The sequence below is a fragment of the Geotrypetes seraphini genome, chromosome 2 (assembly GCF_902459505.1).
Source record: "Geotrypetes seraphini chromosome 2, aGeoSer1.1, whole genome shotgun sequence".
Lineage (NCBI taxonomy): Eukaryota > Metazoa > Chordata > Amphibia > Gymnophiona > Dermophiidae > Geotrypetes > Geotrypetes seraphini.
In genome coordinates, this window is record NC_047085.1 from 25,286,105 (window position 1) to 25,300,144 (window position 14,040).

Genomic DNA, 14,040 nt, shown 5'->3' on the forward strand with positions numbered 1-14,040 from the left:
TGAGATAATGAGGGGTAGCTGAGTGAGTGCATTTGTTCTTGCTGGAAGGACAGATAATGCATTCTCAATTATCCACTTTCTTTCAGAGATGTATTTCCACAAGGCTTGCCTGACGAATATGCCTTTGTGACAACGTTCCGATTTCGAAAAACGTCTAGAAGAGAAGACTGGTATATTTGGCAGATTATTGACAAGTACGGCATCCCACAGGTAGGTACTTTTTTCAGAATGTTGTCCTTGGTTTCTGTTAAGATACAAAATGATTTGTTTTGATTTTTTGACATTTGTTTAGGATGGTCTAATTTAGTTAACATAAGGAAAGAGTATGAAGATGCTACAACTACTTATCACCTATATAGCGCTGAAAGGCCTATGCAGCACTGTATATTTTGACATTTATAGACGGTCCCTGCTCAGAAGAGCTTACAATCTAACTCGGACAGACAGACATGACATATAGGATTGGGGATGCAGAACCCAAGGTAGTCTTTAAAAATAGAGAAAATGGGCTTGATTCACTAAGCAAACCGATCGTGTGCCTGTCTTGTTTTATTCATTTTTTTCCATGGCACAAATATTTTGCATGTGTTACACACGCAAAATATCTGCCCCATTAAAAAAATGAAAAGACAGGCAGACCTGTCAAAAAAAGACTGAGGGCCCCCCCAGACAAACGCGAGGGCCCCCTCAGCGACCCACATATAGTAGGAGGGATGCCCACTCCCTCTTGCCACCACCTGACGCTGCCCTCCCCGCCTGCACGAATATGGCAGGAGGGATGCTAACTCCCTTCTGCCACCAACTAACTCTCCCCCCCCCCCCCGCATGGCCCAACACTGCATGGCCCCCCCACACACTAACGGCCCGACCACATTAAAGTTGGGAGCAGGAGGGGTGCTCAGTCCCTCCTGCTCCTAGGCCTCCCACCCCCGGCCCACCCCTGGTCGGCCCAGGCGGTCAGGAGACCCTGGCAAGTGAGTTACGAGAAGCCAAAAGAAAACAGAGACCAGCACCTGAGACCAACAAGATTTCAATAATAAAATGAAGAGACAACAAAAGGTAGAAAAAAAAAGTATTTTCTATTTTGTGATTAGAATATACCAGATTTGAAATATGTATCCTGCTAGAGCTGGTGTTAGATGTAACTGGGGACCACAAAGTCCAGGCCATGCTTCTTTAGCTTCCAGCTAGTTTAGGGCTCTCTCTGACCAGGGAGCAGTTGCCCTAGTTGCATTCCCCTAACACTACAATATTCCTGTTATGTGTGACTTCGGTATTCTGTTGGCATGATTTTTCTGTGTAGTGTTTTGTGATAATTTGACTTCTTCAGTTTTCTCGATAGTGGAGGGGAAATTTGTGAAGGGGAGGGGAGACAAGGGTTTTGTGGATCTTTGCTGTATATTATTTGTGTTTATAAAATGACAATTGTGCAGAATATTGTTCATTTTTATACTTTAATAAAATAAGTTCAGTATAAAATCGGATGGGATCAGATGGGTTGTGGGGATAGGACGGGGACCGAGCTCGCGGGGATTGGGTCTGAGCTGGCGGGGACAGGGCCGAGCTTGCGAGCATGGGATGGAGACAGGGACAAATATTTTCCCCATGTCATTCTCTAGTATCTATTTCCTTTGTCTTGGAAATCATGCCTCTCCTACAAAAGCTAAAAGCACCCTTGTGTTTCACAAGTACGTGAGGTAGTCAAAAATTGATTTCTACAAGCATTGCTAGCCAAATATAAATGTTTAATCAGTCGGTAGCCTCTATATGCATATTAATACATGCTTGGGTTATTTTGTAGGTCTCAATTAGACTGGATGGAGAGAACAAAGCAGTCGAATACAGTGCTATTGGAGTTACCAAGGATGCCGTGAGAGCAGTGTTTAGAAATGCAAAAGTTGGGGAGCTATTTGACCGGAACTGGCACAAGATCGCTCTCAGTGTCCAGGCCAACACCGTCTCCCTCTACATCGACTGCAAACTGGTGCAGACCTTGCCTATCGAAGAGCGAGAGAACATTGATATCCAAGGAAAGACCGTCATTGGCAAGCGTCTCTATGACAGCATACCCATTGATGTAAGTATCGACATATAAAGGAAACGTCTAAAAATAACTGGAATGCTGCTTGAAGACAATAGCGAACCAGAAGGTAATATTCAGTAGTGGCAGTCAGCCTATTGGTTCAAATCCCACTGAAAGTCTGTTAATTTATTTTTATGGGGCTTCCTTAAAGAACCGAAAAATACTTACTGTACCTTAAAGATATAAGACACCTGCAAACCTGAAGGCTAGTGAAGGGGTGTACTTTTAAATAGAGTAGGTTGTTTCTGTTCCTCCATCTCTTGGTTTATATTGCCACCCCACTAGCCACTAGGCTACTCCTCTGTTCTTCAAATACTGTATATAAGAATGCTGCCAGACAGATGCCCCTGTGCCTTGTTTTCCTCCCATTTACAAGTTAAACATTTCAGTTTGTAAAATGGGTTGATCAGGATGGACATCTCCAGTAGAAGGGCGTCGTAATATACTTTTGAAAAAGAAATCTGGATGTTTTTTATGGACAATATGACCTTGATTCTATAAATGGTGTCTAGGAGCACAAGGCTCAATCATAAGCTAGGTGCCATTTATAAAATCATGCCTAGGGGTGCCTAAAGCAGTCTTAGGTGCTGGCAGGCATTGAAAGTTTGGGAGTACTCTATTTATGCCAGGGTTTTCTTGGCCTAAATGTTGTACCTAAGTCAAAACATGTCCAAGATCCACCCACAATCTGGTAGGTGCCTTGGAATAGATGCCTAACTCGAAGTGGTAGGAGCCTACCAAGTTAGGCATCTACGAGTCTAAATAATAGCAATTTAATTCCAATTTTCAATTAACTGTGCCAATTGAGGCTTTTTAAATAATTAAGTTAGGCAATGGCAGTCCTCGGGTACACCCTATAAGAGGGTGCTCCAAGTGAGGGCTGGTGTCATGGTTCAACTCAAAGAACTTCTTCCAGCAACGGCAGCATTCAGAATTCGCTGCTCTGCTGGCATCTGGCATTCCTTTCTGTCAGGTCCTGCCTTCGCAGAAACAGGCAGTAAGTGGGACCCTGCAGAAAGAAAGACCTGATGCTGGCAAGAGCAGCAAGTTCTGAATGCCACACTGCCGACTGGAGGGTGACAGAGAGAGAGAGGGGGAGGGAGGGAGAGGAAGGGGAAGAGACATGCTGCACCTTTTTGGGGAGAGGGAGAGATAAGGAAGATCAAAGAAGGGAGAGGAGAGAAAAGAGAGATGCCAGACCATAAGGAAGGAAGGAAGGGGGGAGGGGAAGAAAGGAAAGGAAGGAAGGAAAAGAGATGCCAGACCAGGGAGAAAAGAGGGAGGGAAAGGAAAGAGAGGAGATACCAAAGCATCGAGAGGGAGGGAGAAATGGAAGAGAAGGACAGGAGTGCAATTCCAGGGCATTGGGGGAGAGAAGGGAAGGAGACATAGATGCCAGACCATTAGGAAGCGAGGGAAAGGAAGGAGAGGAGATGCCAGAGAATGGAGGGGGAGGGAGAGATGGAAGGGAAGGAAAGGAGAAAGATGCCAGGGCATGGGGTGAGAGAAGGGAAGAATACTGAGATGCCAGACCATTGGGAAAGAAGGGAGGGAAGGAAAGGAAGAAAGGGAGATGCGAAAGCATGGAGGGAGAGGGAGAGATGGAGAAGAGAGGAGAGAGATCCCAGGACATGGGGGAAGGGAAGTAAATGCTAGACCATGAGGTGAGTTGGGGTGGGAAGGAGGGAAGGAAAGGAGAAGAGAGAGATGCCAAAGCATGGGGGAGGGAGTGGAGACAAATAAAAAAATGGAAGGGACAGAGAAAGGGCAGAGGCTGGATGGAATGGAAAATGAAGAGAAGATGAGGAAAACAGAAACCAGAGATGACAAAAGATAGAAAAGATGTTTTTTTTTTTGTTCGCTCCTGTTGTAATATCAGAATAAAAACAAAATGGTGGTCTACATGGTGGAAGGCTTTGGAGTCCAGGCTGTGGAACGCGGTCTACTATTTCAATAGAAGGACAATTTTTGTTTTGAACAAAAAGCGTGGTATTTATTTAAGCTTTTAAATAACTAATCAACCTGTATTATTTATGACTGGGTCTCATGATTTATTGAGAGAAACAAAATTTTGGGTTCCTCTCAACTAACTGACTCTCATCTTTCCTTCCCAGTTTGATCTTCAGCGGATTGTTATTTACTGTGATTCCCGTCATGCCGAGCTGGAAACATGCTGTGACATCGCTGGTGGACCTGTAAGAAAGTTCTTTACTTATTCTTTTTTAAAATTTCACCCATACATAGTAACATAGTAGATGACAGTAGATAAAGACCCGAATGATTCAGAAGGCTCCGTCAAAGCTCACTCTAGTCCATCTACACCCTCCCTAGCCCATTCTCCACCAAACAGCCATATACAGACAAAAACCGTGCAAGTCTGCCCAGTACTGGCCTTAGTTCTTCAATATTTACTATTATTTTCTGATTCTAGATCCACTGTGTTCATCCCACGCTTTTTTGAACTCTGTCACCGTTTTCCTCTCCACCACCTCTCTCGGGAGCGCATTCCAGGCATCCACCACCCTCTCCGTAAAGAAGAATTTCCTTACATTGCTCTTGAGTCTCCCATCCCTCAACCTCAAATTATGTCCTCTGGTTTTACCATTTTACTTTCTCTGGAAAAGATTTTGTTCTACGTTAATACTTTTCAAGTACTTGATCATCTGAATCATATCTCCCCTGTCCCTCCTTTCTTCTAGGGTATACATATTCAGGGCTTCCAGTCTCTCCTCATACATTATCTGATAAAGCTTATGGCTCAATAAATCTTATAGGGGAAAATGATATGAGGAGCCATCTGGTTTTAGGCATCCGGAACATATGTAAATGGTAATATTCTAGTCATTTATGCATATAAGTGCATATATAACCTCTTATGGAATTCTGACCAGAATAAAAGTGTGTACCAAATTTTGATACTGTGCTAGTGGGCCTGTAAATGGGTGGAGTTTGGATTGAGTATGAGTGGAACATGCAAATATGTATGTAAATTATAATATTCTAGAACAGTGGTTCTTAAACCTGTCCTGGTTCCCTCCAGCCATCTGAGCTTTCAAGATATCTCCTTTTTTACAAATTCGAGTAATAATGAATATGCATAAGGCAGATTTGCATGTCTATCACCTCTGTTATATGCAAATCTGCCTTATGCATATTCCTTAGAACACACTATAGAAACTATAATACAGAATCAATTCAATTATAAAATCTACTTTTAATTTATGAATAATATTTATACATAGAAACATGACAGCAGATAAAGACCAAATGGCCCATCTAGTCTGCCCATCCACAGTAACCACTATCTCTTTCTCTCTCCGAGAGATCCCACGTGCCTATCCCAGGCCTTTTGAATTCAGACACAGTCTCTGTCTCCACCACCTCTTCCGGGAGACTGTTCCACGCATCTACCACCCTTTCTGTAAAAAAGTATTTTCTCAGATTACTCCGGAGCCTATCACCTCTTAACTTCATCCTATGCCCTCTCATTGCAGAGTTTCCTTTCAAATGATAGAGACTCGACTCATGCACATTTATGTTACTTAGGTATTTAAATGACTCTATCATAACTCCCCTCTCCCGCCTTTCCTCCCAAGTATACAGATTGAGATCTTTAAGTCTGTCCTCAAATGCACATAGAAATCCCACTACAGGGAGCTATCAAGAGAATGGAGGATAAGGGGTCTCAGAAACCAACTTGGTTAAGGAATTACACCCAATACCAAGTTTAAATGGTTAATAGTTTCCATCACTGACAATCTGACCTTCTCCTCCTATTTTTTATTAACTTCTTTCTAACTGATTTCTTAAATTAATAATATTTTTATTCTCACCAGAAATTACTTATCTTAAAGTTGCAGAGTTGCTGATAAGCCCGACGGGGACCCGTTTTGCCACTCACGTGGCATTTTCAAGGGTTCCGGGATGCTCTGCCAATTAAATTGTGCATCCTGCCATACTTTAGGGCCAGTAAAAAAATCCCACAAACTGTCTTCTTGGATCTCCTCAGATCTTTAAGTCTGTCCCCATATGCCTTATCACAAAGACCACACACCATTTTAGTAGCCTTCCTCTGGACCGACTCCATCCTTTTTATATCTTTTTGAAGGTGCGGCCTCCAGAATTGTATACAATATTCTAAATGAGGTCTCACCAGAGTCTTATACAGAGGCATCAATACCTCCTTTTTAGCCATACCTCTCCCTAAGCAACCTAGCATCCTTCTAGCTTTCACCGTCACCTTTTCAACCTGTTTGGCCACCTTAAGATCATCACATTCAATCACACCCAAGTCCCGCTCTTCTGTCATGCACATAAGTTCTTCACCCCCTAATCTGTACCGTTCCCTTGGGTTTTTGCAGCCCAAATGCATGACCTTGCATTTCTTAGCATTAAATTTTAGCTTCCAAATTTCAGACCATTCTTCAAGCTTCACCAGGTCTTTCTTTATGTTATTCACACCATCTGGCATATCTACTCTATTGTAGATTTTGGTATTATCCGCAAAGAGGCAAATCTTACCCAACAACCCTTCAGCAATATCATTTATAAAAATGTTAAAAAGAACAGGCCCAAGAACAGAACCTTGAGGCACACCACTGGTGCCTCAAGGCACCAGTGATCCCTTTCCTCAGAGCGATCTCCATTGATCACGATCCTCTGTCGCCTTTCACTCAACCAGTTCCTGTCCCAGCCTGTCACTTTGGGACCCATCCCAAGGGCACTCAGTTTATTTATTGGACATCTTTGTGGAACACTGTCAAAGGCTTTCTGTTCTTAAATTTAATTCATATTTTATATCATATTACACCCCCCCCCCCACTGAGCCTCAATACACACCCAACACGTTCACTATAAACAACATGCATTCACTAAACATTCAATACAAATACCGTACATAACATCTTAAAAAGATTAAGAGTTAACAAAAATTAACTACTTATGAAATTATCAAATGCAGTCATGAAGAGGGTTATCTTCCCGATCAAATGTTATTGCGTAAATAGACAGTTTATATGCCTCTCTGATTGCTTTCCATCTTAATCTTCTCACAAATGAATTACACTCCACTCTTCATGCTTCTGTGCGTTACTTGTTATGCATGGTATTTGCATTGAATGTTTAGTGAATGTTGTTTATAGTGAACGTGTTGGGTGTATATTGAGGCTCAGTGGGGGGGGGGTGCAATATGATATAAAATATAAAATCTGAATTAAATTTAAGAACAGAAAGAATTGCATAGATATTATTCATAAATTAAAAGTAGACTTTATAATTGAATTGATTCTGTAGAGCGTACCAAACTCCTGTAAATCCGACAATCCTTTGCAAAAATTGAAACCATCACTTATCTGAAAGGGGACTGCTCTCCTGGGTTAAAGGGTACTAGGCACTGTTCGTTCTAAGCTGAGCGGGAGTCCTTCCTAGGGTTGCCAGATTTCCTTGTTATAAAAAGAGGACACATGGCCCTGCCCTCTTCTGCCCCCAGCCCCCTCTTCCCTGCTCCTTCCAATGAGATGGATACAGAAAATTGCATTTGCACAACCAGATCTTACTCAACCGTATTCGCGGTTTCGATTATTCACGGTTTTTAGCTTGCTGGCTCCTCCCCCCAAATTACATCAACTTGCATAGAGAAATCGCTGATTCCAAGTATTTACAGAGAAAATTGCTGATTCCCAGCCCTTTCTTCACCGTGTTTATGCCTCTCCTTCAGGAACAGGCCAGGTCTCCCACCATTTTATTCATGGTTTCACCATATTCACAACGGTTTTTAATAGAAAACAGCGAATAACATATGAAAAAGTTATTTGCGGATTTTCTCTATTTGCGGTTCTGTTAATCTCCTATCACAGCGAATACAGAGGGAGAAGTGTATTTCACAGATCTCCTCTGGGCTTCATGACAATCACTGCTTGGGTTACCAGTAGTTCCTAGACTCCACTTCTATCTCCCCTGATAAATGGTCATAATTTGTTTTAAGTATTTATATACCACTTATAGCCTAATTGGTACATTCAGGTACTCAAGCATTTTCCCCTACCTGTCCTGGGGGGCTTACACTCTATTGAATGTACCTGGGGTAAAGTGGGATTAAGTGACTTGCCCAGGGTCTCAAGGAGCAGCGAGGGATTTGAACCCACATCCTCAGGGTGATGAGGCTGTAGCTCTAACCAGTGCGCCACACTCTCCTCCAAAAATATCAGAAGTGAGCCAAGTAAAGCACAAAGAAGCCTTTGAGATATCACTGATGAGGTTGGTTCTTAGGCATTGGTGGAATGAGGCATTATGACATCACAATACCAGCTCTGGTTATCAGAAGCTGAAACTTTTCATGCCATCACTGATGAGGTTGGTTCTTTGGCATTGGTGGAATGAGGCATTATGACATCACAATACCAGCTCTGGTTATCAGAAGCTGAAACTTTTCATGCCATCACTGTTGAGGTTGGTTCTTTGGCATTGGTGGAATGAGGCATTGTGACATCACAATACCAGCTCTGGTTATCAGAAGCTGAAACTTTTCACACCACTTATTTATTCAGTTTTCTATACTGTTCTCCCAGGGGAGCTCAGAATGGTTTACTTGAATTTATTCAGGCACTCAAGCATTTTTCCCTATCTGTCCCAGTCGACTCACACTCTATCTAATGTAGCTAGGGCAATGGGGGCTTAAGAGACTTGTCCAGGGTCACAGGGAGCAGCATGGGATTTGAACTCGCAGCCTCAGGGTGCTGAGGCTGTAGCTCTAACCACTGCACAACCCACTGGTGCAGCTTCCTCATTTACTACCTAAATTTACAATAAAGCTGTCTTTTACCTAATACTGTACTTTCAAACATCAATGCAATTAATTCTCATCTTGCACATAACTATATAGCTTTTGTCTCATTTTCATTTGTGACCTTCAGCTGTAATGCCTCCATCTTATGTTAGGGATTCTTCACACTTCATACAAATCTTACAGGAAGTCAGTGGCGTACCAAGGGGGGAGGGGGGGGGCGGTCCGCCCCAGGTGCCAGCTATGAGGGGGGTGTTCCCGGCCTGGGAGTCGTGGTCCTGGAACTTCCCTTCTCACGACCCTGTGCCAAGGCTCTGGATAGTCCCCTTAGGCCAGCATGCTCCCAGCCTTCTCTCCCTTTACCTTCCGTGAAACTGAAAAACTGCAGCTCCCCTTCCTGCTTTCCATGTCTGCCTCTGCAATCCACCCAGGCGGAAACAGGAAGTTGCATCAGATGCAGAAAGCGGGAAGGGGAGCTACGGGCGATGTAGCTGAATCACTGCTGAGGCCGGCAGTTTTTTCAGCTTCACGGAAGGTAAAGGGAGAGAAGGCTGGGAACATGCTGGGCCACGGGGACTATCCAGAGCCTTGGAACCGGGCCGTGAGAAGAGAAGTTCCCGGACCATGACTCCTAGGCCGGGAACACCCCCTCATGGCTGACACCTAGGGGGAACATTACTAAAAATAATTTTTTACACTTGGGGGGGTGTTGAAAATGATGGCAGGGGGTGTCAAAAAATAATGAGCCCCGGGTGTCACATACCCTAGGTACGCCTCTGCAGGAAGTACGCATGAGCAGTGACACCTTCAGGTTGGTTACCTTGGATGTGAATGGCCTGTCCACTAATATTTCCCAGGAAGGTGCTTTGTCAGTGATTAAGAACCGCTTGCAGTGTAGTCGGAGTAGGGTTACCAGACGTCTGGATTTCTCCGGACATGTCCTCCTTTTGAGGACAATTCCAGGGGTCCGGAAGGCTTTTCAAAACCCGGCACTTTGTCTGGGTTTTGAAAAGCATCCTGAAATTGCGTCGGGCAGGGAGGAAGTTCGCGCATGCGCGGAAGCCATGAGATGATGATGTCATGAGATGATGATGTCAAGCCATGAGATGATGATGTCAAGCATGAGTGGACTTCCTCGCTGCCCGACAAGAGCAGGCAGCGGGGGCGGAGCTAGAGCGGGACTGGGGGCAGGATTAGGACATTACAGGATGGGGATGGGCGGAACTGGGCGGACCTGGGGGCGGGTCTAGGGGGGTCCGGATTTTCCGATTGGAAAATCTGGCAACCCTACTTATGAGGAACAACATGGTTGAGCTCCTGTGTGAGTTATCATGGTTGGTTATCACTCATAATTACTTTATGTTTCATAATTGTTATGTTTTTTACAGAAGAAAGGAGTGACCTCGGGTGACACTTTGGCCCCTGTGGTCACGTGTTTGTACATGGATAGGTTTGAAACAATATTTGTATATCCTTCCAGCTACTTCTAATATGTCCGTTTTATAGTTTGTCACCTTCTTCCCATATAAAAAATATGTCTTCAGTTGGGACAATGTGACGCTAATATTCATTTCTAGTCTACTATCTCAGAGTCTAGTATACATTTTTTTAGACGCTACTGTACAGGTTAAGAAGGGTAGTTGGATAACTTCAATGTATCAGAAGCTATTACTTAAATGTATCAAACAATCTTTAATTACAATATATTTTAATTTCAACATATATATAAATTAATACATTATTTCAACATTACGTTTATAAATACATTAGAGAATGACACGGTGACAAAATTCATCATCGTTCCCGTCCCCGCGGATAACCGTGGGAAATAATCCCATGTCATTTTCTAGTGTCTATTTCAACCTCAGTCCTTCTACACCAGCATTCTTCAAAGCAAAGCTTGAGGGTCAGTGGTTGTGGCCATTCATGCTCTGATTCTTATGTGAGCCAAGGATAATGAAGCCATTGTGACATCACTGATGTGATTGGCTCTTAGGCACTGGTGGAATGAGGCATTATGACATCACAATATCTGCTCTGGATACCAGAGACTGTCATTCTGTAGTGTCTGTTTCAACCTCAGTCCTTCTACACCAGCATTCTTCAAAGCAAAGCTTGCGGGTCAGTGGTTGTGGCCATTCATACTCTGATTCTTCCCTCTCTCCTTAAAGAATGACATGAAGATGGCTTCCCGTGTTTATCCGCGGGGACTGGAACGGTGATGAATTTTGTCACCGTGTCATTCTCTAAAATACATCACTAGGCTGACCCCAAAAACCCACTGAACCAATTTTCACAATATTAATATTCAATGTCTATTATCAGTCACCAAAACATCTCATCCAATTATACAAACGATTGGCGTTCTCGATATAAAGATCAGGTCATATGACTTACAGATGGACTGGAAGCAAAGATTGAACTTTGGATTTGAATGAGATTCAGTGGTCTATTACAGTCCATCTGTGAGTGGTATGACCTGATCCTTATATCGAGAATGCCAATCGTTCGTATTAAACACTAAACAAGACTTTTCTCAACTGCTATCTGTGCCCAAATCTGATCTGATGCTCTGAAATGCAAACTAAAATACTAATCTAGACTAAAACACTTTTAATATATAAACCCGAACAGAGACTCTAAAGCAGGGGTGTCCAACCTTTTGGCTTCCCTGGGCCGCATTGGTCGAAAAAAATGTTTCTGGGGCTGCACAAATGTGCAAACGGTGCAGCAAGACAGAGGAGGGAGCCAGCAAGACGGTAAACACCCGGGGGCAGCAGAAGCTCCACTGGCTTCCGATAATCGCCAGGGTCCACTATAAATGCGCCTCTTTAACTTTCAAAATCCTATATGGTATCCTCCCTCCCTTTATCCCTCTTTCTTGGAATTCCTCAAACCCTAATACCGCCAGATCCTCCCACAAATTAAAACTATCCTTCCCCTCGCTAAAAGGCATTTCCCACACAGGAAAGCTAGGGACCTCCCGCCACTTCAAAATCACTGAGCTCTGGAACAACCTTACCTCCCCTCTTCGGAACTTGAGCTCTCTCCAAGTTTTCCGCAAACATCTGAAAACCTGGCTTTTCTCAAAAAATGTAAGTCTCCCTTCAACTTAGGAATCAAGGAAACTCTTATATCTTGGCATCCCAAGTCCTCTAAATTTTCTTCGCACTTCTACCTCTAACCCTCTGTTGTAGTTCCTTCCTATTTCTCCTACTGTAAACCTCTACGAACGTGGAGATGATGCGGTATACAAACCTAAGGATTAGATTAGATTAGATTAGGAAAACACTGCATCGCCCTTGACTGGGGCCGCACAAAATACTTCACTGGGTCGCAGTTTGGACACCCCTGCTCTAAAGGCTATATACTGTTGCCTAAACTGACTGCTGAAAAAGCAGAGTACTGAACTGAAAAAAACAGGACAGTGAAATAACCTCCTGAAGCCCAAGTTTTACCGTTTCCTAAGTTTGAATGCTAACAGATAAGATATTCCAATGGAGTTTTTCTTCCCCTTAGCAGATCCTCTCTCGGCTCCTACTCAGTTATGAGGAAGGGGTGCAGTTACTATAGACCCAATATAAAATGGACTCACTTTCAATGTTTGAACCCCATTTTCCATGTTCTATTGGTTCTATGGCATAATGATTTTGTTTCAGCATTATAATAAGTACAAGCCATGCATAGCACTGGATATCTTGCTATTATACTATAAATATTATACTGCATGTTGTCATATGTAAATGCCTTGTAATTTTCTTTCCAAGACCAGAACATAGCAGTTTTATTGTTTAAAGATTAATTTGATATGACTGATGTCAAGTTAATTTGTAAATACTTAGAAACAAAATCTGAAAATGCAATGGTATTAGCATATGAAAAATGTTCAAGAAGAAATCTTCCAATACTTCTCTGTTAACTGCAGCAAGTGACTGAAAGACAAATGTTCTGACCCAAGTAGGTGTCCAGATCCTACTCTGAATGCAGTAAACTCTGTCGTCCCCCCCCTCCCTTTCCCCCAATATTCAGCAGTATTTAGCCGTTGGGACAAGCTCCCGGCCGATTAAATACCGCTTAGCCAGTTATCCACCGATATTCAGTGGAAGATAGCTGAGTATCTCCCGCTGAATATCTGGATTGCCATCTAGCCCGGTGACCACCTAAGTCATATGACATAGCCCGTCACTGCTAATATTGACCGGTTAAGGCAGGAAGCCATTTAGACCTGCCTAAAAATCAGGTCTATCTTTGGCTATTAGGCCTTAGAGGGCCAGCCGCTAAATATCAGCACGGACAGCTAAGACCACGGTGACAAACCTTAAACCACAAATTCAGTGCTGTTGTCTGGATATGGCCCTGGCATTGAATTTCAGGGACTGCCGCAGCCCATGGGAGGTAGCCAGACTGCCTCTCGCAGGCTGAATATCAGGAAGGGTAACCAGACATCCGGGCAAACCCGGATATGTCCCTTTTTTAGAGAAACTATCCTGTTGCCCGGGTGGATTTTCCAACTCTGGTAGTTTGCCCTGGTTTCCCAAGCTTGGGGGTTACATCTGGAGGGTCTCCGAGCATGCTCATGGAAAGGAAATGAGGAAAATAAAATGAGGGGGCGGGGCTAGGGGCAGATTAGGGTGGGGCCAGGGCAGAATAGGGTAGGGCTGGGGCCAGAATGGGGCGGGGCCACATGTCATCTCTTCGTGGAGAAGAAATCTAGTAAGCCTAATATCAGGGCCTGTTGTGGACACCTGTTGCGGTTTGTAGATTCCATCACGTGTCAGCATCATCAGAGCAGTGACATCGGCCTGTCTTCCACAGTTTGCTGAGATGAAAAGGAAGCTTTCAGCAATGTGTCAATCTCTTATTGAAGGTGGACTTGATTGAGGATCTCTTGCATCTGAAAATCCATTTACAAGGGGCTGCTGAAAAGTTCTCAGCCCCAGCCAAGAAGAGAATGATGTGGAGCCATGAAACTTACAAGTTATTTCACACCTTTTTTGATACTTTTTGTTTCAATGATATGAAATGAAAAGTGTCAAGGAAAGTGTGGAATAACTTGTAAGTTTCATGGCTCCACATCATTCTCCTCTTGGTTGGGCTAAGAACTTTTCAGCGGGCCCTCGTATTGTGATGTTATAATGCCTCATTCCACCAATGCCTAAGAGCCAACCTCATCGGT

The 14,040-nt window shown here is 43.5% G+C and overlaps 1 protein-coding gene across 3 annotated transcripts in view; it reads left to right on the top strand.

The window, feature by feature from the left end:
* The window catches only part of COL22A1 (collagen type XXII alpha 1 chain), a 766,089-nt gene that overhangs the window by 266,111 nt on the left and 485,938 nt on the right, over window positions 1-14,040 (top strand). For all 3 annotated transcript variants that reach the window (XM_033933743.1, XM_033933744.1, XM_033933745.1), the window contains exons 6-8: window positions 87-210; window positions 1,802-2,077; window positions 4,198-4,278. In XM_033933743.1, the coding sequence (XP_033789634.1) occupies window positions 87-210; window positions 1,802-2,077; window positions 4,198-4,278 (481 nt within the window). The remainder of the gene's footprint in view (window positions 1-86; window positions 211-1,801; window positions 2,078-4,197; window positions 4,279-14,040) is intronic.